The sequence below is a fragment of the Gopherus flavomarginatus genome, chromosome 1, assembly GCF_025201925.1.
Source record: "Gopherus flavomarginatus isolate rGopFla2 chromosome 1, rGopFla2.mat.asm, whole genome shotgun sequence".
Lineage (NCBI taxonomy): Eukaryota > Metazoa > Chordata > Testudines > Testudinidae > Gopherus > Gopherus flavomarginatus.
Genome location: NC_066617.1, coordinates 313438117 through 313459048, shown reverse-complemented (window position 1 = coordinate 313459048; position 20932 = coordinate 313438117). Strand labels below are relative to the sequence as shown.

General features: G+C 44.1%; 1 protein-coding gene and 1 non-coding gene across 4 annotated transcripts in view; one reads left to right on the top strand and one right to left on the bottom strand.

Moving 5' to 3' along the window:
- RB1 (RB transcriptional corepressor 1) overlaps positions 1-7549 on the bottom strand; it is a 192254-nt gene extending 184705 nt beyond the window's left edge. The window contains exons 1-2 of one of the 3 annotated variants that reach the window (XM_050948086.1): positions 7278-7549; positions 4897-5014 (exon numbers count right to left, since the gene is read on the bottom strand). In XM_050948086.1, coding sequence (XP_050804043.1) covers positions 4897-5014; positions 7278-7378 — 219 coding nt within the window. In that variant the 5' untranslated portion in view covers positions 7379-7549. The remainder of the gene's footprint in view (positions 1-4896; positions 5015-7277) is intronic. The other 2 variants (XM_050948066.1, XM_050948075.1) reach the window with 2 other exon arrangements.
- Positions 7550-15963: 8414 nt separating this feature from the next.
- LOC127043422 (U6 spliceosomal RNA) lies at positions 15964-16075 on the top strand. The gene has a single exon (XR_007772267.1). It is a non-coding gene; the product is annotated as a U6 spliceosomal RNA (small nuclear RNA).
- Positions 16076-20932: the final 4857 nt, after the last annotated feature.

The window sequence follows — 20932 nt, the reverse complement described above, 5'->3', positions numbered from 1 at the left end:
GGTTTGGGTAATACTGAAAATTTACTTAGTCATTTAGAGTTAAGGAGAATAGTTTCAAGCAGAGTAAAACCAGGAAAAAAGTAAACCAAAAGCAGTAATTTAAGATCTCATGGCATCAAAGGAGGAAGTTGAACCAGGATGAGGAATCTCCTTGAAACTGGCCAGAACTATATCTGATCCAGTACACATGAACAAGTTCTAGTAGGTAGATGGCAAAATGCCTAAACTTAGATCAAACTAAAATCTACTCACAAACTTTATACAATTACTTCTTTGCAGTTTGACTGCAACCAAGTTTTTATTAAAAATAAACATCTATATCAAAATGTGCATGCTTCCAGCTGTCTCAAGGCAAACCCAGATGGGAAGACAAACTAAAACTAGCAATGAAATAAAACTGGGGTACTAGCTGCCATACTTTTAAAGTAACCTCATCAACATTTAAAGGAAGATTTGGAACTTGTTTGGACCATCTTACCTAGTAATAAGCAAGTTATAGAACTGTCTAGAAGCCTAGAGAGACAAGGTGGATGCGGTAATCTCTTTTATTGGTCCAACTTCTGTTGGTGAAAGAGACAAGCTTTCTGAGCTACACAACTCTTCTTCAGGTCTGGGAAAGGTACTAAGAGTGTCACAGCTAAATATAAGATTGAACAGACAGTACATATTCTAAGCTAAGAAACCATTCAAGGTGAAATGGCTCATTAACACTCTTGTAGTCATAGGACAAAAAAGGGGGCTAGTGGGTTACAGATTGTGCCCATAAATCCAGTGTCTTTATTAAGACCATGATTTTTAGTGTCTACCATAGCTATGAAGCTTTCTAGCAGAGAAAGGAAATTGGATAGAATTATTGGTGATTTGAGGAAAGGGGATAAGGAGGTGATAACATGGGAGTGGGTGGGGTTGGAAACTGTTAAGGGGTTTGGTTTGCTGGAATGCAGAAACTGGAAAGTGAATATAATATCTAAGATTCTCTATAAAATAGATTCTCTATTTTTCAGTTTTCATATTAGGCTTTATTAATGGGCTGTTTCTCACTAGTTGAAATTTGGAAGCTACTGATCAATGTTTCAAATGGATGATTAGTGCTCAGCGATTACCAGTGTTTGAATTTATGTCTAAGGCTATGTCTACAAGAGTTTACAGCGGCACAGCTAAACAGATGCAGCTGCATCAGTGCAAAATCTCTCATATAGCCACTCTGTTAACAGGAGTGAGCTCTCCCATTGGCATAATTAAGCCAACCCCAAGGAGTGGCAGGAGCTATGTCAGCGAGAGAAGCTCTCCCGCCAACATAGCTCTGTGCACACTACCACTTACGCCGATGAAAATTATGTCACTTGGGGTGATGGGGTGTTTTCATACTTGAGTGACAAATTTTGCTGACATAAGTGGTAGTGTAGATATGGTCTAAGTGTGACTACCATTAAAAGGACGTAGTAGGAAAAAATTGTGGAATAGACTAAAATAATGAAGGTGAATTCTTCTGAAGAATTTTTCACTATGGTTATAGTATCAGAGAGGTAGCCGTGTTAGTCTGGATCTGTAAAAAGCAACAAAGAGTCCTGTGGCACCTTATAGACCAACAGACGTATTGGAGCATAAGCTTTCATGGGTGAATACCCACTTCGTCAGATGAATGTGACAAAGTCTGAAGAGGTTATTCAAAAGTGTAAGACCAAACACGCTCTGTTTATGGTTGTCATGGGGCAAATTAATATTTAACTTTCAAGGGCACAGGATATTTTTTCTACTCTTTTTTTTTTTTTAAATGTTTCTATTTTATAGGAAACTAGCAATACAAGGGATGTCCTAAGATGGTTCACATAATACTGAAATTCTTTGGCATTTTCTATTGCAAACAAAAATTCATTTTTCATTTGGATTCTTATTTAGAACTATTGCTACTTAAATGCTTGAATCTAATAAAATTTATTATGATTGGTTCTGTTTTACCCACAGTGAAGGCTGAATTCTGCAGCTGTGTTAGGGGCTGGGGGGGGGGGGGGGGGACGGGACAGGGAATTACTCCCTCTTATGCTCCTGGATCCTAGCTCCAGTTGAGAATGAGGCCCCTGGTGCAAACCAGAAAAAAGTCAGTTGAACTGGCTGGCAATGTCTTCCAAGGGGCCATTCTACCAGCTAGGAATCTACCTGGTATAAGCTGTGCTCAGAACACTGTCTTTTCTCTAATGCACCCTTAATGCTGGATCAGAGAGATGAGGCACTTCTGCTGCCTCTTTGATACTGCCATGCTGAGATTCCTCTTTTGAAAGGGAGTCCACAACTGGCTGTTTAATCAGACTTTATCTTGCTTGAGCAAACCAGTTGGAATAAGAGACTAGGGTCTGCCCCTGAAAATTAATGAAATTTTAGCTATGATATTCATGTATAGGCAATGCAGACATTAGCAAAGGAGTAACATTGGGGAATCATCCCTTGAATATCCATGTGTGGAGGGCTGAAGTTGGTCACCTGCATAGCACCATTCCTACAGAATCTGTAGAGTTTCCTTCTGTACTCGTCAGCACCAATGGAACCCCTATCACGGGGATCCCAAAGCAACCACTCCCAAAAGTGGACCAGGCAATATGATTTCATGGCCAGCCATGCTGGCAGGGAGCAGACGATGGCTCTGCAGGGTCCTAGAGCCAGCGTAGAGGCTCACAGCCTCTACATGTATATCCCTTTGCCTCTGCCAGATTCCCTGAGGTCTGAGGGGTTTGGGTTCTGAATCCCCAACTTCATCTGTGTCACAGCAAGAACATGATGGAGGAATTCAGGGGAAAGTATGAGAGGAGAAACCTGACAGACTGTTTCTCCCTCTGGGCCAATCCAATGGGCTTTCCAATAGGAAGGCATAATCTAGCGCGTAAAAATGTCCACGCTGGACCAGACCACTGGCCCATTTAGCCAAGCATTATATTTCTGACAGTGGGCTATACCACATGTTTCAGAGGAAGATGTAAAGTCTCCACAGTGGATAATTATGCAGTACCATGTCTATGGGTGAAATTTTGTCCTAACCTCACTGAGTTAGTGGTTGGTTTATGCCCTAGAGAATGAGGGCTTGTACTCCCTAAATGCTTTTATCCTAGCCAGTTTAATTGTAGATAGAATTATTATTCATATAAATGTCTAGTCCTATTTTTAATCCTATTATGACCTTGGACACAGTAAAGGTACATCTACACTGCAGCTGGAGGTGTAATTACCACCTCAGGTAGATATACACATGCTAACCTTAGTCAAGCAAGAGTGCTAAAAAATGGTGCAATTCTGGTGACACAAGTTTGCGGCCCAATACATATCTATAATCTCAGATGGTATGGTACTTGGGTGGCAAGCTTGTGCTACAGCACAGGTGTTTATATCAATTCTATTGTTTCATCCAGTATACAGACTCAGGAACAGTACTGCACTGGTTCATAATTGGAATATTTTATAACCAGAAACTTAGTTTTTAGACGTTTGTCTTCTACAAAGGCTGGATGTCATATTGAAAGACTAAACCATCTCCACTTAACAATATATAACAAGGACAGAAAACTTTTATCCTTTCCACTTGATATTTGTGGTTCTTAAGTGTAGGCAGAGGAACTGCTTAAGACTTCAATCCTGGCCCCACACACACAAAAAAAAGGCAGTCTCGGGCTTTGCTGGGAGAGGGGTTTTTATTTTAAGCTGCTAAATGTTAACAAAAAGACAGACAGATTGATTTTTAATTATGTCAGGGTTCTAAAATTTGACATGAATAGTAAAAACACTAGTCATATAGAACGGCAGGGCCCAGGAACATCACCCTGTGTAAAGTCAACCCAGTTTCTGAACTCCCCACTACTATGAAGAGAAAGGTGCTAACATTCCTACCAGAATGTTGTCCCTGGACCATACATAGCAGCTCCTAGAAAAGAGAAGCTACTGACATGTATGAACTTTAGAGAGCCCCTTCCTCCTCCTCCCCGCCCACCTAGACTAGAAGCAGTCTCTGCTATTCCATCCTTCTATCCAAAGAACTTTTTTGATAAATGGTTTCAATACCCGTCTCCACTCACAGAAGTCTGTGACTTCAGTTTTAAGTCTCTCAATCTATTCAAACTACATGCTATTCTCTGGAAAAATGGATTTACCAGATCTTCAGTGGCAAATAGGAAATAGCCCTGGTAATTTGAGAAAGGACACTAATTCAATACCTTGGACCAGCAGAATTTAATTCTGGCTCTCAGAGGTCTAAGATTTTTAACTCCTACTTAGAAAAGCCGGAAGACAGCAGGCACTTGGAATGAAAGTGCCGCCTCAGCCATGACTAGACACAGAACCAACATTAATGTATAATGAAATCTGAAAAGCTGTGTTTTAACAACAAAAAGTAGTTTGTTTTTATTAGTACTATTCCTACTGTTTTTATTTTTATGAGGACTACTCTTACTGTTTTTATCCTCTACCGATGCCCTCACATACTATGGTTGATAAAAAAGGGTCACAAGACAGAAGCCATAAAAAACTGACTATTATAATGCTTATAAGTAGTAATCGGTGGTCTGGAGAGTTGACTGTTCACATAGTGCTGGTTTTACTATCATTCACAGTAAATGTGAAATCAGATTTGTTTTTTTTAAATCAGTATATTTATTGAACTATATAGAACAAAGATGAGGTTATGCAAGTTAATTTATACCGATATGTACACACAGCAACCTTTGTACTTTTTGATCTTGATATAAACCTGCATAAGAATGATGGCACTATAGCATTTTATTTTAAAATAATGTGCAATTTTTATCAATTTCCTTCTTGAATGGGCTAAGGCAACACGTCAGGCTAAGCACTGCTACAGAGCTCAGTATTTGGAATCAAATATAACTGCAAGCATTAACTATACCGAGTACTCACTAGAGTTCCATCAGCAGATGACACTTTTTCATATGTCTTCCAAGCATTTGCTCTTACAGTGTCTGACACTCGTAAAGTGTCACAAAGTGCAACAAAGTCAGTTTCTCCAAACTCAAGCCTAGGAGAGAGGGTGAAAAAGACTATTAGTCTGGTCTATAAGTAACAGGTTATTTTAAATGAAAATGTATCTCTGACATGGTTATAAAGTATAAAACATTAGATATCATCTGACACTTCACTAGATACAAAGCCCATTCTGTTGAGCATCCTGCAAAAAAGCTGGAAAAGTTAGCTTGTACATACAGAAGATAATATTTAGCCATTTTAATGTACAATATTTACATAACTAAAACCTGGAAGTCACTTATAATTAGAGCCCTGTGCAGATATAGAATTTGTATCCGCATCTGACCCACAAACACAGTCCATGATATAAAGCTGATATCTGCAGATTTGCAGGGCTTTACTTATAACACCAAAAGCCCAGGAATGGGTTGAAGGAAGGTCATAGCCTAAAACTAGTAACTAACAGAGTACCAGGATTGGAATAGCCCTAACAAAAATCAGAATTAAGACTCGGGAACCAGCCTTACATTAGAACTTCTAATCTAATCCTGAAATTCTTGATACATGTACATCAGCTACCTGTAGCAGAGATAGAGGTAAATCCTTTTGTAGTGTGAAAAACTGCTCTGTCTTAATTTGCTATTTAGGGAGTACTGAGAATGCTCAGTAACATCTGCTAAAGTCACTGCCCTTCCTTGGCATCAGAGTCTGCGGACTGCTTTTTGCAGGAGTTAAACAGGGGCAAAGGGGGCAAACTGGAGGAGAGGGTGGCCAGGGTGTGAGCAGGGGTCAGAAATTGACTGGGTGGGGGGTTCAAGCAGCTGGAGGCAGGGTTAGGATAAGGGCTGAAGAGCAAAATCAGAGACAGGGAGAAGGGGTAATAGGAGCCAGGGGTTAAGCCCACCAATGAGGTGCTGCCAGAAGGTAACAGAGGGCAAAACCCTGGCACAGTCAGAGGGCGTAACAGTTACCCGGGTGGACTGAGACACAAGTGTTTGCAAAAATACAGGGGGGGAATGGGGGAGTCAGAAGGGCTTTTTTATTTCCTCTCCCATGGGACAGTATGTCTCAGCATGGGCTTCCCAGGGCTGGGTTCTTAAAGGCACAGGCATCCCAATGCCTAGTCATTGCAGCTCCTCTGTCTGATGTAACCTACTGAGGTGCTGCAGGAGACTTGAATCAGTGAAGTATTTTACCTATACCCCCTCAGAAACTAAGATTCACTTATCAGTATATATGACCACAAAGTCTCATAGCAGTTCACAAATTTGTCTTATCTGCTGCTGGGATTCCCTAAGTTACTTTTAGCACCTCATCATTTACCTTTGCTATTGTGCAGATGCATGTAATTGTGATATTAAATTTATATTTTAATAACAAATACTCATTGAAAATATGTATAAGTACTTGCTAGTAGTTTTAGCATTAATATCTGTGTTTCTAGTACTGCACTAGCAATGACTTTTACCATTATTTCTAATTTGGAATTTTTCATTCTCACTTTTTCTTCTGTACCAGAAGACGGGAAAGGCAAGAGGCAGCAAATTAGGACAAGTCTGCAAATAAGAACAATCTTACACATCAGTAACTATTACTTGTAACAATTTGCTATCCGTGTTCCCTTAGAAGATTTGATCAGATAATAGTTCAATATCAATAACTTGCTACTGGAAGCAAATTACACTAGATAGCAGGGTTGTTTGTAATACCTTATGTATTACTGGTAGCAAATTAAGACAGATGGCAGTTTTTCAGACTATCCAGGCTGGAGCTGTCCTTGGGAAGCATGGGGGCCAAAGAGCTGGAAGTGATCAGGAACCCAGGTAGGCCCCAGCCCTACATTCTGGGTTTGCACTGCCTGACTCTTTGAGCTGTTAACAAGTCAACACTTAAGGTTACATCAGCATTAATTGCTTGACACTCGTCACTGCACGTGTCTCCAGTCAGAGCCAGGTCTGCAGCCGTTACGTTTCACTCCGGTGAGGTGGGTGTTTAGCTGCCCACAGCTGACACCTGCAGCACCAGCGAGGCTAAGGGAGCCTCCCACCTGGATGACACTGTACGTTTGGCGGACAGCGGCGCCCGCTGCGTTTACACAGCCAGGGAAACCTCTGGCACGGGAGCGCCGCCTGAGCCATCACGCCCGGGACAGGACACGCTTCCGCGTCCGCCCGAGCGGAGCTGCCCGGAGCAGCAGGAGGAGGTGGCAGCGCCGCCGGTGCTAGAGCCCCGGGCAGGCAGCGGGGCGCCGAGGTGCCGGGCTGGGAAGAGGCGGCGGAGGCGGCTGGCCGAGAGAGGGGCGCTGCGACTCTCACCTGGCGGCGGCAGGTGGTGAGGTGCCGCCGGTGCCGCGGTCCGGGCTGGCTCGCTGGCCCTTGGCGGCGGCTCCCCCCTTCCGGGGGGGCTTGGGCGGCATGTCGGGCCCGCGCGCGGAGCCACCGCAACTGTTGGGTCAGAAGTTTAAACGTCCACCGAGGCGGGGAGAAGGGAAACGGACAAACCAGTTCCCCGTCCCAGCCGCAACCGCTCAAACCGCGGGAAAAACGTCACGTCCGACCCGCTCGCGGGGGGAGCGCTCGCGTCACTTCCCAGCCCTCGCTCGTTTCAGAGCAGGGAGAGCCAGAGCGTATTCAAAAGGGGGCGGAGCCTGCGTACAAGAATGAGGCTGAGAACCCGGAAGAGGAATTCAGAGTCTTGGCAACAGAAGTTCCAGCGCGAGCCGTTCAGCCAATAAGCTCACCCGCTTTTCTTAGCCAATAGAGGAGCTGCCGCCGTCTCTGTGTTTTCTGGGCGTCCCAGCAGGTGGAGTGGCTGCCTGAGCTTGAGCCTGACCCCCTGCTGCTAACTAGGAGCTGGGCCTCGCCCTGACTGTCGCCTTAACGGCGACTCCTCCTCCTGTGTGGGCTGGGGCTCTCCTGGCTGCTGCCGCCCGGGCGAGGCGCAGCAGGCGTTAGTCCTTTTGGTCAGTTAGTTTTTCCTGCCAGTTTGGAGCATTAGAAATGTAAATCTCATCTGCTGCGGCAGGCGACGGCGAAATGAGACAGAAAGCAGAGAGGTGGCGTGGAGAAGGGCACCAGAGTCAAACCGCTGAAGGGGTCTGGGGTTCGGTTGGCAGAGGGGTAGCTGTGTTAGTCTGGATCTGTAAAAAGCAACAGAGAGTCCTGGGGCACCTTATAGACTAACAGACGTATTGGAGCATGAGCGTTCGTGGGCGGAGACCCATTTCGTGAGACACGGGTTTTTTATTGTCATGTGACACCAGTGGTTACTGGCCCTGTGGAAGAAGTGACATCTTTGTCCAAGGTTTGACACTGACAGCTCTTCAAATAAGGGAATTGTGCTCACAATACACTCCACTAAGAGGCCAAGAAGTCCTCCAGCAGACCCAAAGGAGACCTGGCTTTATATTCATGCTATTTTGGACGTAAATAACAAGCGGGAAAACAACAAATTTTAAAAACTTGTACAGGTCTTCATTATATATTATAATTGAATTTCCCCTCCCAGCCCCTGATCTTCATGAGAGCAATGTCTTATATTGACTGTAAATATAGCATCAACGACATAAGCCTCCGTTCACCTGTGTGCGCCTGTGGCTGCTTTCACTGCTCTGGTGACAGAGACTGATACCTCAGAGCTAGAAGATCTGACCATTGGAGGAGTCCCTAGCAGAGAGGAATCCTCGGTTGGCATAGTGCCACCAGAATAGGAAGTGAGGCCACAAAACCTTGGTATGGCTAAGATGTTCCTGCTGTGGAGATCTTTGCCTAAAAGCTAATTGAGTAAGGGAATGTCTACAGTACGGGATTACTCCAATTTTACAGAATTTGATTTTTGGAAACAGATTGTATAAAATCAAGTGCATGCGGCCACACTCAGCACATTAATTCGGCGGTGTGCGTCCATAGTACTGAGGCTAGTGTCAACTTCCAGAGTGTTGCACTGTGGGTAGCTATCCCATAGCTATCACATAGTTCCCGCCCATTGGAATTCTGGATTGAGATCTCAATGCCTGATGGGGCCAAAAACATTGTCGCGGGTGGTTCTGGGTACATGTTGTCAGTCCCCCCTCTTCCTCCCTCCATGAAAGCAACAGCAGACAACCGTTTTGCACCTTTTTTCCTGGGTTACCTGTGTAGACGCCATACCATGGCAAGCATGGAGCCCGCTCAGCTCAACACAGCAGTCATGAACATTATAAACACCTCGCGCATTATTGTGCAGTTTATGCTGAACCAGAACCTGCAAAACCAGGCAAGGAGGAGGTAGCAGCATGGCGACAAGAGTGATGAGGAAATGAACACAGAATTCTCTCAAACCATGGGTCCCGGTGCTTTGGAGATCATGGTGTTAATGGGGCAGGTTCATGCTGTGGAATGCCAATTCTGGGCCCAGGAAACAAGCACAGATTGGTGGGACCACACAATGTTGCACGTGTGGGATGATTCCTAGTGGCTGCAACTTTCGTATGCATAGGGCCACTTTCATGGAACTTTGTGACTTGCTTTCCCCTGCCCTGAAGCGCCAGAATACCAAGATGAGAGCAGCCCTCACAGTTGAGAAGCGAGTGGTGATAGCCCTGTGGAAGCTTGCAACACCAGACAGCTACCAGTCAGTTGGGAATCAATTTGGAGTGGGCAAATCTACTGTGGGGGCTGCTGTTATGCAAGTAGCCAAAGCAGTCACTGAGCTGCTGCTACCAAAGGTAGTGACTCTGGGACATGTAGAGGTCATAGTGAATGGCTTTGCTGCAATGGGATTCCCTAAGTGTGGTGGGGCGATAGATGGAACCCATATCCCTATCTTGGCACCGGAGCACCAGGGCAGCCAGTACATAAACCACAAGGGGTACTTTTCAATGGTTCTGCAAGCACTGGTGGATCACAAGGGACGTTTCACCAACGTCAACATGGGATTGCGGGGAAGGGTTCATGACGCTCACATCTTCAGGAACATTAATCTGTTTAAATGGCTGCAGCAAGGGATTTACTTCCCAGACCAGAATATACCTGTTGGGTGTTGAAATGCCTATAATTATCCTTGGGGACCTAGCCAACCCCTTAATGCCATTTTTCATGAAGCCATACACTGGCAGTCTGGACAGTAGTCAGGAGCTGTTCAACTATAGGCTAAGCAAGTGCACAATAGTGGTAGAATGTGCATTTGAACATTTAAAGGGACACTGGTGCACTTTACTGACTCACTCAGACCTCAGCCAAACCAATATTCCCATTGTTATTGCTGCTTGCTGTGTGCTCCACAATCTCTGTGAGAGTAAGGGGGAGACATTTATGGCGGGGTGGGAGGTTGAGGCAAATCGCCTGGCCACTGATTACACGCAGCCAAACACCAGGGTGATTAGAAGAGCATACCAGGAAGCACTGCGCATCAGAGAAGCTTTGAAAACCAGTTTCATGACTGGCCAGGCTACAGTGTGAGAGTTCTGTTTGTTTCTCCTTGATGAAAACCTGCCCCTTGATTGACTCATTCCATTTAAGCCACCCACCCTCCCCCCTTTGACCACAGCTTGCTTTCAAAGGAAATAAAGTCACTATTGTTTAAAAACCATGTATTCTTTATCATTTGATTATAAAAAGAGGGAGAGAACTGACAAGGTAGCCCAGGTGGGGTGTAGGAGGAGGGAGGGAAGGAAAAGGCCACTTCAAAACTTGTTGAATGATAGCCTTTTGCTTGGGCTGTCCACTGGGGTAGAGTGGCAGGGTGCACGGAGCCTCCCCCTCACGTTCTTGGTCATCTGGGTGAGGAGGCTATGGAACATGGGGAGGGGGGAGTGGGCAAGGGGGAGGGCGGTTATACAGGGGCTTCAGCAGCACTCTGTGATCCTGTTGCCATTCTGAAGCTCCACCAGATGCCGGAGCATGTCCATTTGATCCTGCAGTAGCTGCAGCATTGCATCCTGCCTCCTCTGATCTTCCTGCCGCCACTTCTCATCTCGAGCGTCCCTCCTGTCCTCACATTCTTTGGCCGCTTTCCTGTACTGTGATACTGTGTCCTTCCAATCATTCAAATTAGCTTTCACTGCGGGTCGACTGCATGATCTCAGAGAACATTTCATCTTGCTTGCATTTTTTTGCCACCTTATCTAAGATCACCTTCCCAATGGAGGAGGGAGGCTTGAAAAATTTGCAGCTGCGGGAGGGAAAAAAGGGAGAGAAGTATTTTTAAAAAGATACATTTTAGAGAACAATGATCATACTCTTTCACGGTGAACAACACTATTCACATTACATAGCACATGTGATTTCGGTACAAGGTCGCATTTTGCATCTTAATATTGAGTGCCTGCAGCTTTGGTCTTAGAGATCACAGATGCAAGGCCGAGCAACAGAATTCGGCTTGTATGTGGCCATGGTAAGCCATTGTTTTTTGGCTTCTGCAACCTTCATAAAAGCAGCGCCCTCCTTTGCCAGACCAAGCAAAGCCTGTTGAGTGCTGCGGTTTCCATGTTAACGTGCAGCAGCAGAAACCAAACTAACCCCTCCTTCCAATTATCTGAGATGATCACTTTGCCCCTCCCCAACCACGTGACTGGTATCAGGGAAGATCCCTGCTAGCCAAACACGAACAGCTCAGTGCCAATCACATCACACACCCACACACTGTTTGGCTAACTGCGGGGCTGATTTCTTTTCAGCCACAGGCAAACAGCCCTGTAGGAACGGCTATCTCTGTCCTCTTAATTAAATTCCCATATTTCAACCAGGTTACCGTGAACTATATCACTCTCCTGAGGATAACACAGCGAGATAAAGAACAGATGTTGCTTGAATGCCAGCAAACACGGGACCATACGCTGCCAGGTTTTGTCATGCAATGATACCAGATTACTTGCTACTAGCATGACTTGGTAAAGTGTTCTACCACAGAGAACGGAATAAGGCTGCCCTGCCCAGAAACCTTCTGCAAAGGCTTTTGGAGTACCTCCAGGAGAGCTTCATGGAGATGTCCCTGGTGGATTTCCGCTCCATCCCCAGACACGTTAACAGACTTTTCCAGTAGCTGTATTGGCTGCGAATGCATCCCAAGTCCTCAGGGCAAATTAATCATTAAAAAACATTTGCTTTTAAACCATGTTTTATATTTACAAAGGTCCCTTCTATGGCTCCATGGTACGGGATACCGCCTTGAGAGGGTTGGGAGGCTACTTCAGTCAGGCTGAGAAAAAGAGTCTGGCTGTTGGGGAGAATGATGTGCTGTGTGCTCTCTGCAAGCTTGTCCTCCTCCTCCTCATCTTCCCTGTCCACAAAATCCTCAGGCGTGGCTGAGGTTACCCTCACCTTGGAATCCATGGTCAGGGGTGGGGTAGTGGTGGTGGTGCCCCCTAGAATTGCATGCAGCTCAGCGTAGAAGCGGCATGTCTGCGGCTCTGCACTGGACATATGCTTCTTTGGTTTTCTGGTATGCTTGTCTGAGCTCCTTAACTTTCATGCAGCACTGTAGTGAGTCTCTATTGTGTCCTCTCTCCATCATGCCCTTGGAGACTTTTTCAAATGTTTTGACATTCCGTCTTTTGGAACATAGTTCTGCTAGCATAGAATCCTCTCCCCATACAGCGATCAGATCAAGTATCTCCCGTACAGTCCACGCTGAACCTCTTTTTCAATTATTGGACTGCATAGTTACCTGTGCTGATCAACTGTCCAGGCTGGGAAAACAGGAAATGAAATTCAAAAGTTTCCAGGGCTTTTCCTGTCTACCTGGCCAGTGCATCCGAGTTCAGATTGCTGTCCAGAGAGGTCACAATGGTGCACTGTGTAATAGGAGTACAGAAATCGATTTTATCGAAGTAAATGGCTTTGTTGTGTGGATGAGTGCAGGGTTAATTCAGTTTAGCACTGCTAAATTCGACCTAAACTCGTAGTATAGACCAGGTCTAAAAGACAGCAGAAGTAGGCTCTTAGCCTCCATAGTGACTGGTTCACAGAGGGGGATGAGGAGTTTGCTACTGTGATACACAGCTGTTTGCTACATAGTGCAGAATATTGTGATGTAGAAGGCCTGTGTTCTATTCCCGGTGAGAAAAAGTGCAGTTTTCACATACTCAGAGACTTGATTATATTTGTATTAAGCATGCTCCAGAATTTTAGCTGCCAAACTTTAACAAAAGCAGCAAAGAGTCCTGTGGCACCTTATAGATTAACAGACATATTGGAGCATCAGCTTCCGTGGGTGAATATCCACTTCGTCAGATGCATGCATCCAACGAAGGGGGTATTCACCCACGAAAGCTCATGCTCCAATATGTCTTAGTCTATAAGCTGCCACGGCACTCTTCGCTGCTTTTACAGATCCAGACTAACACAGCTACCCCTCTGATACTTGAAACTTTAACAAGCCTCTACTGCGCATCTATGAATACAATTTAAATCTGGCCAGATTTGGGAAGTGTTTCATGGGGACACCAAAGGCACTAGACACTAGAGTGCCCCAGTGCTAAATTTCAAGTCCCTGCTCCAAAGATGTATAAAGAGAGAAATCTCAAGTAGGAGTAGAGAGTTTATTTTACCTCTGTATTTGGCACTGGTGTGACCACTGCTGGAATACGGTGTCCTGTTCTGGTGCCCACAGTTCAAAAATGTTGATAAATTGGAGAAGGTTCAGATGAGCCACAAGAACAATTAAAGGATTAGAAAACATGCCTTGCAAACTTTTTCTGGTGACCCCGTTGAAGAAAATTGTTGATACCCTTTAACCAATGGAGCTGGGAATGAGAGGTTGGGGTGCAGGGGTGAAGACTGGAGTTGGGAATGAGGGGTTCAGGGTGTGGGAGGGGGCTGTGGGCTAGGACAGGGAGTTGTGGTGTGGGAGAGGGTCAGGGCTCAGTGCAGGCTCTGGGGATGAGGGATTTGGGATGCAGGAGGTGGCTCTGGGTTTGGGGGGGTGCTCAGGGCTGGGGATTGTGGCACGAGCTTAACTCAGGTGTCTCCTGGTCAGTGGCGCAGTGGGGGTACTAAGGCAAGCTTCCTCCCTGTCCTGGCACCATGGACAGTGCTACACTCAGAAGCAGCCAGCAGCAGGCCCAGCTCTTAGGCAGAAATGTGCACGTGGCTCTGTGTGGCTTTTGACTGCAATCACTGTTGTCCTTCCCTCCCTCCCTCCTTCCCCCCGGCCAGTGTTTGGGGCAGGGGCAGCGCACGGAGCCCTGTGGGCTTCCACCCCCCAGGAGCTGGACCTGCTGCTGGCTGCTTCTGGGGCACAGCATGGTGTCAGAACAGGTAGGGACTAGCCTGCCGTAGCTGGGCAGCACAGGTAACGAGACTTTTAATGGCCCGGTCGGCAGTGCTGACCAGAGCCACTGCAACCCAGTGCCTTACATTCCACACCGGAGAATTTGAAAAAAAACTTCTGTAGAAGCACTATAGCAGTGCAGTGAGCGGTAAGGTTCCATCTGCATAGACCAGCTTTCTGGCCTTTGGTCTTAGATTGTCAGCTCCTTAAGCCAGGGATGATGACTTCATGTGTCTGTATAGCTCCAAGCACAATGACCAATCAGATTTGGAGTTTCTAGCCCCCACTGTAGTTAGGCTGTGAATTAGCAGACAATCATAAAATCTCACTGGGGGTGAATCTAGGTGAAGCAGAAACAAGCTAAAGATGAATGTTTTGTTTGGCTGTTGACAAATAAAGGTCCTGATCCTGATCTCACTGAAGTTCTTGACAAAGCTCCCCTCATAGTGTGTGTTTCATGCCGGAGCAGTGAAGTAATGCTGTTTTACCTCTCCAGTGTACTATTCTTAATTTTAAGATTGCTAGCATATTGCTTTGATAATAATACACTGAGACGACTTTGATTTGTGTTATAAAGCTGTTTGTTATTTCTGTATTGCTAGTGATGACGCTGCATATGGTACCCTGATATCCTAGATCTTGGGATGGGGGAAGAAGGAAGTAGCAGCAGCACGTATTTCTAAGATGCAGAGCAGGATAGTTCAGATTCAGCCCTGATGCCTTGACTTTGAGAGTTACACTTGCTTACACCAGAGCTAAATTTGGCCCTTTATGCTAAAGTCTCCCACATAGCTATTCAAAATAGGTGGGATATGGACAGGTCCTAATAATGGAATTTTCTAGAGTAAGAATAAAGCTAATCTGCAGGAGACAGAATTTCTTGGGGGCTGGGCCAAGACTGTGGAAGGAACTTCCTTAAGAACTAAGGACCATCACAAACCTCACCACTTTCCGTTCCAGGTAGAAGGTGCATTTCTTAGACTTGTCTTCTCTAACAAACACATAGCAATAGCCATTATATATTAACTGTTATAGATTTATAAACATTCTAAAACAAGATACTGTACTGTACATTTTACCCCTTGGGAAAGTATGAGAACAAAAGCAAATGATAGCGTCTGTAGCTTCTAAGTGACTAACAGCTATGGTGATAAGAAATATAGGTTTTGTTTTTTTAACTCTATTATTGACACATCTGAAGTAAAGCTTAGCCATTTACTCACCATTCTCATGTGCACTGATCATCATTCAACCCAGAGAGCTGGAATAACATCACAACTAGCTCTGCAAGTAAGCAACTCACATACATGTATACTCCATCCACTGGAACAGTGGTACACATATGCACAAGCCAGTCCATTACTTTGCCACAGCCAGGTCTCTTCTCTCAGACCTCATCTATACAGTTTTTGTACCAGTATTACTATTTTGATTGGAGGTGGGGGTTGTTTTGTTTTTAAACACTGAAATAGTTATACTAGTAGACCCCCTTGGTATGGAGAGTTATATTGGCATAAAGGTGCCATATACCAGTGTATCCTACTCCCTTGCCTGTATGGGAATAGCTATACCATTGATTCAGTAGGATGCAGTTATATTGGGTATAAGTTTTCACATGGACTGTCTGAGGAACCTGATAAGATGGCAAGACAAGGTTCCAGATACTGAGGTTCTCCTATAGGCAGGTATTCAAAGCATCCATACTTTGTTGATGAAATCACAGATGAGATGGGCAGGCCATAACACCAGAATGTCAAATGAACAACTGACAGAGACATATACTAAAATTGAAATGATACAGAGATGATGAGCATTGCCCTTGTGCAAAGATGACACGCAAATTCGTGAAGCGTTCCATATTAAATAGTTGTGGCCAAGTGGTTAAGGTGATGGGACTAGCAATTGATTAGGGTCTCCCTGCGCAGGTTTGAATCCTGCCAACTATGGAAACATTAGAGTGATCTCTTCGCGGGTGGGAGAGACAGCTCAGTGGTTTAAGCATTGGCCTGCTAAACCCAGGGTTGTGAGCTCAATCCTCAAGGAGGCCATTTAGGGAACTGGGGTAAAAAACTGTCTGGGGATTGGTCCTGCTGGGAGCAGGGGGTTGGACTAGTTGACCTCCTGAGGTCCCTTCCAACCTTGATATTCTATGATCTTTTATGGTGAGGAAAAGGGCTCTTAAGGAGGCCAGAAGAAATGTTTCAAGGATTCTCTCAAGTTATCCTTGAGGCATTTCAACACTGACACAGAGTTTTGGAGAGATCTCACTCATGATTGTTCTACCTGGCAAAGCCTCATCATTGCTGGAGCTACAGTCTCTGAGGAGAACTACTGAGGCAGAGCAGAAGCGCCAGCAATGTAAATCACGCAAAAGCAGCATGTCCGCTGTTAATCAAGTAATCCATGGCGGCATCTCTTGTTCAGTGTGCTACAGACAGTTCAAAGCTGAAATTGGCCTGATCAGCCATTCACGTGCTCACAGAAACCAAACTAACCAGCCATGTCATGGTCATCTTTGAATGCGAAGGACAAACATCATCACCCACACTAGGGGGAGTTGAACCACTTTATATACTCCTTTAACTATGTTAGTATAACTATAGACAAAACTTAAGATATCTCATGGCTTTCTTCAAAGTTGCAAAATTTGAATTATAGGTTGGAGGAAGATTTGAAGCTATTTACAAATCCAGTGCGGTATTTAATTGCTGCCAATAAATTACCTGGTGTGAATAGTTATTGGACATCAGGAAGTTGAATGGAACATACTAGAGTGTAATGCAGGCCTCACCACAAAATAAACACTACAGCACTTAGCCATGGTAATACTTCTGTGGTCCTAATATATTAATCTCAAAGTATGTCATGACAATGGGATTATTTTTGGTTAAAACGGAAGCTTTCAAAATATTCAGGTATGTTTCCAACTTTTAGTAAGAAAATCAAACCCACGTTAAGCCAGAGAGGGGTGGTTGGTGGACAAGAATGGTGAGTTCAGTCTCGGGACAGTTTTAAAAACTAGAGTTTTAATAAACTTAGTATTAAAAAAATACATAACCAGCTAACCAAGCACAGCTTGCACAAGCCCCATTGCTTCTCAGTCCTTTCAGAGTGAAGCAAACTCTGCTGCTGCAACCAAAGCTGACCCTTTCGATCCCCTCAGCAGATCTTCAACCCTTAGAGGCACAGGGTGCAGGTAAACCTAGACCTGATATTCGCTTAAGAGTATTACATGTACACATTACATAAGTGAAAGTGTTGCATGCTTCAGGTATATAATTAGAAGTTACAGTAAAAATGGTCGGTTTTACTCTCATTTTCCTGGGAATAATTTTGAAATAAATGTGTTTTGCTCAGTATAGCACAGCATTCATGCTCATCCTTAGAAAACAGCAACTGTGGTTCCTACTGTTCTGGCTATAGTTTTGCTTAGTTAAAACAAAAACAAAACATATTTGATTAGAGGCATTGTGCACCGATGGGTCTATTCAAGGTGACATCAGGAATCAAAATTTATAACATATCATCCCCAAAATCTGAAGTCAAAAGAAAGCTCCAGACATTGAATAACAACCAAGAAGCTGTACTGGGACATGTGCTGTTCAACATAATCATAAATCATCTGGAAAAGGCGTAAAGAGTGGAGTGGCAAAATTTGCAGATGACACAAAATTATGTCCAAAGCACACTGAAAGGCATTACAAAGGGATTTCACAAAACTGGGTGACTGGACAACAAAATGGCAGATGAAATTCAATGTTGATAAATGCAAAGTAATGCACATTGAAATCATAATTCCAACTATATATAATGGGATAACTATACATGATGGGATCTAAATTAGCTGTTACCGCTCAATAGAGATCTTGAAGTCATTGTGGCTAGTTCTCTGAAAACATCCACTCACTGTGCAGTGGCAATCAAACAGACTAATAATGTTAGGAACCATTAGGAAAGGGATAAATAATACAATAAATATCATAATTCTACTATATAAATTCATGATATGCCAACACCTAGAAAACTGCATGCAGTTCTAGTCACCCCATTTCAAAAAAAGAATTGGAAAAGTTACCAAGAAGGGCAACAAAAATGATTAAGGGTATGGAACAGCTTCCATATGAGGAGAGATTAAAAAGGCTGGGTCTTTTCAGTTTGGAAAAGAGATGACTAAGGGGAAATATGATAGAAGTCTATAAAGGGGAAAAACAACTGAGGAGAGTTGGCAGTTTTTCAAAGGAACACTATTAAGGGCCCAAAAGCAAGCTATTCCGATGGTTAAGAAAGATAGAAAATGTGGCAAAAGACCACCTTGGCTTAATCATGAGATCTTGCGTGACCTACAAAATAAAAAGGCGTCATATAAAAAATGGAAACTAGGTCAGGTTACAAAGGATGAATATAGGCAAATAACATAGGAATGCAGAGGCAAGATTAGAAAGGCAAAGGCACAAAATGAGCTCAAACTAGCTATGGGAATAAAGGGAAACAAGAAGACTTTTTATCAATACATTAAAAGCAAGAGGAAGACCAAGGACAGGGTAGGCCCACTGCTCAGTGAGGAGGGGGAAACAGTAACGGGAGACTTGGAAATGGCAGAGATGCTTAATGACTTCTTTGTTTCGGTCTTCACTGAGAAGTCTGAAGGAATGTCTAATATAGTGAATGCTTACGGGAAGAGGGTAGGTTTAGAAGATAAAATAAAAAAAGAGCAAGTAAAAAATCACTTAGAAAAGCTAGATGCCTGCAAGTCACCAGGGCCTGATGAAATGCATCCCAGAATACTCAAGGAGTTAATAAAAGAGGTATCTGAGCCTCTAGCTATTATTTTTGGGAAATCATGGGAGACGGGGGATATTCCAGAAGACTGGAAGGGGGCAAATACAGTGCCCATCTATAAAAAGGGAAATAAAAACAACCCAGGAAACTACAGACCAGTTAGTTTAACTTCTGTGCCAGGGAAGATAATGGAGCAAGTAATTAAAGAAATCATCTGCAAACACTTGGAAGGTGATAAGGTGATAGGGAATAGCCAGCATGGATTTGTAAAGAACAAATCGTGTCAAACTAATCTGATAGCGTTCTTTGATAGGATAACGAGCCTTGTGGATAAGGGAGAAGCGGTGGATGTGATATACCTAGACTTTAGTAAGGCATTTGATACGGTCTTGCATGATATTCTTATAGATAAACTAGGAAAGTACAATTTAGATGGGGCTACTATAAGGTGGGTGCATAACTGGCTGGATAACCGTACTCAGAGAGTAGTTGTTAATGGCTCCCAATCCTGCCAGAAAGGTATAACAAGTGGGGTTCCGCAGGGGTCTGTTTTGGGACCGGTTCTGTTCAATATCTTCATCAACGATTTAGATGTTGGCATAGAAAGTACGCTTATTAAGTTTGCGGACGATACCAAACTGGGAGGGATTGCAACTGCTTTGGAGGACAGGGTCAAAATTCAAAATGATCTGGACAAATTGGAGAAATGGTCTGAGGTAAACAGGATGAAGTTCAATAAAGATAAATGCAAAGTGCTCCGCTTAGGAAGGAACAATCAGTTTCACACATACAGAATGGGAAGAGACTGTCTAGGAAGGAGTATGGCAGAAAGAGATCTAGGGGTCATAGTAGACCACAAGCTTAATATGAGTCAACAGTGTGATACTGTTGCAAAAAAAGCCAACGTGATTCTGGGATGCATTAACAGGTGTGTTGTAAACAAGACACGAGAAGTCATTCTTCCACTTTACTCTGCGCTGGTCAGGCCTCAGCTGGAGTATTGTGTCCAGTTCTGGGCACCGCATTTCAAGAAAGATGTGGAGAAATTGGAGAGGGTCCAGAGAAGAGCAACAAGAATGATTAAAGGTCTTGAGAACATGACCTATGAAGGAAGGCTGAAGGAATTGGGTTTGTTTAGTTTGGAAAAGAGAAGACAGAGGGGACATGATAGCAGTTTTCAGGTATCTAAACGGGTGTCATCAGGAGGAGGGAGAAAACTTGTTCACCTTAGCCTCCAATGATAGAACAAGAAGCAATGGGCTTAAACTGCAGCAAGGGAGATTTAGGTTGGACATTAGGAAAAAGTTTCTAACTGTCAGGGTAGTTAAACACTGGAATAGATTGCCTAGGGAAGTTGTGGAATCTCCATCTCTGGAGATATTTAAGAGTAGGTTAGATAAATGTCTATTAGGGATGGTCTAGACAATATTTGGTCCTGCCATGAGGGCAGGGGACTGGACTCGATGACCTCTCGAGGTCCCTTCCAGTCCTAGAGTCTATGAATCTATAAAATCATGAATAGGGTGGAGAAAATTAATAAGGAAATAAGTTATTTACTCCTTCACGTAACACAAGAACCAGTGGTCACCCAATTAAATAAATAGGCAGCAGATTTAAAACAAACAAAAGGAAGTATTTCTTCACACAACGCACAGTCAACCTGAGGGACTTGTTGCCAGGGGATGTTGTGATGGCCAAAACTATAACTAGGTTAAAAAAAATATTAGATAAATTCATGGAGGACAGATCCATCAATGACTATTCGCCAAGGTGGTCAAGGGACGCAACATCATGCTCTCGGTGTCCCTAAACCTCGGACTTCCAGATGCCGAATGATGGGATGGCTCACTCAATGATTAACAGTTCTGTTTATTTGCTCTGAAGCAACTGACATTGGCCACTGCTAGAAGACAGGATACTGGGTAAGATGGACCATAGATCT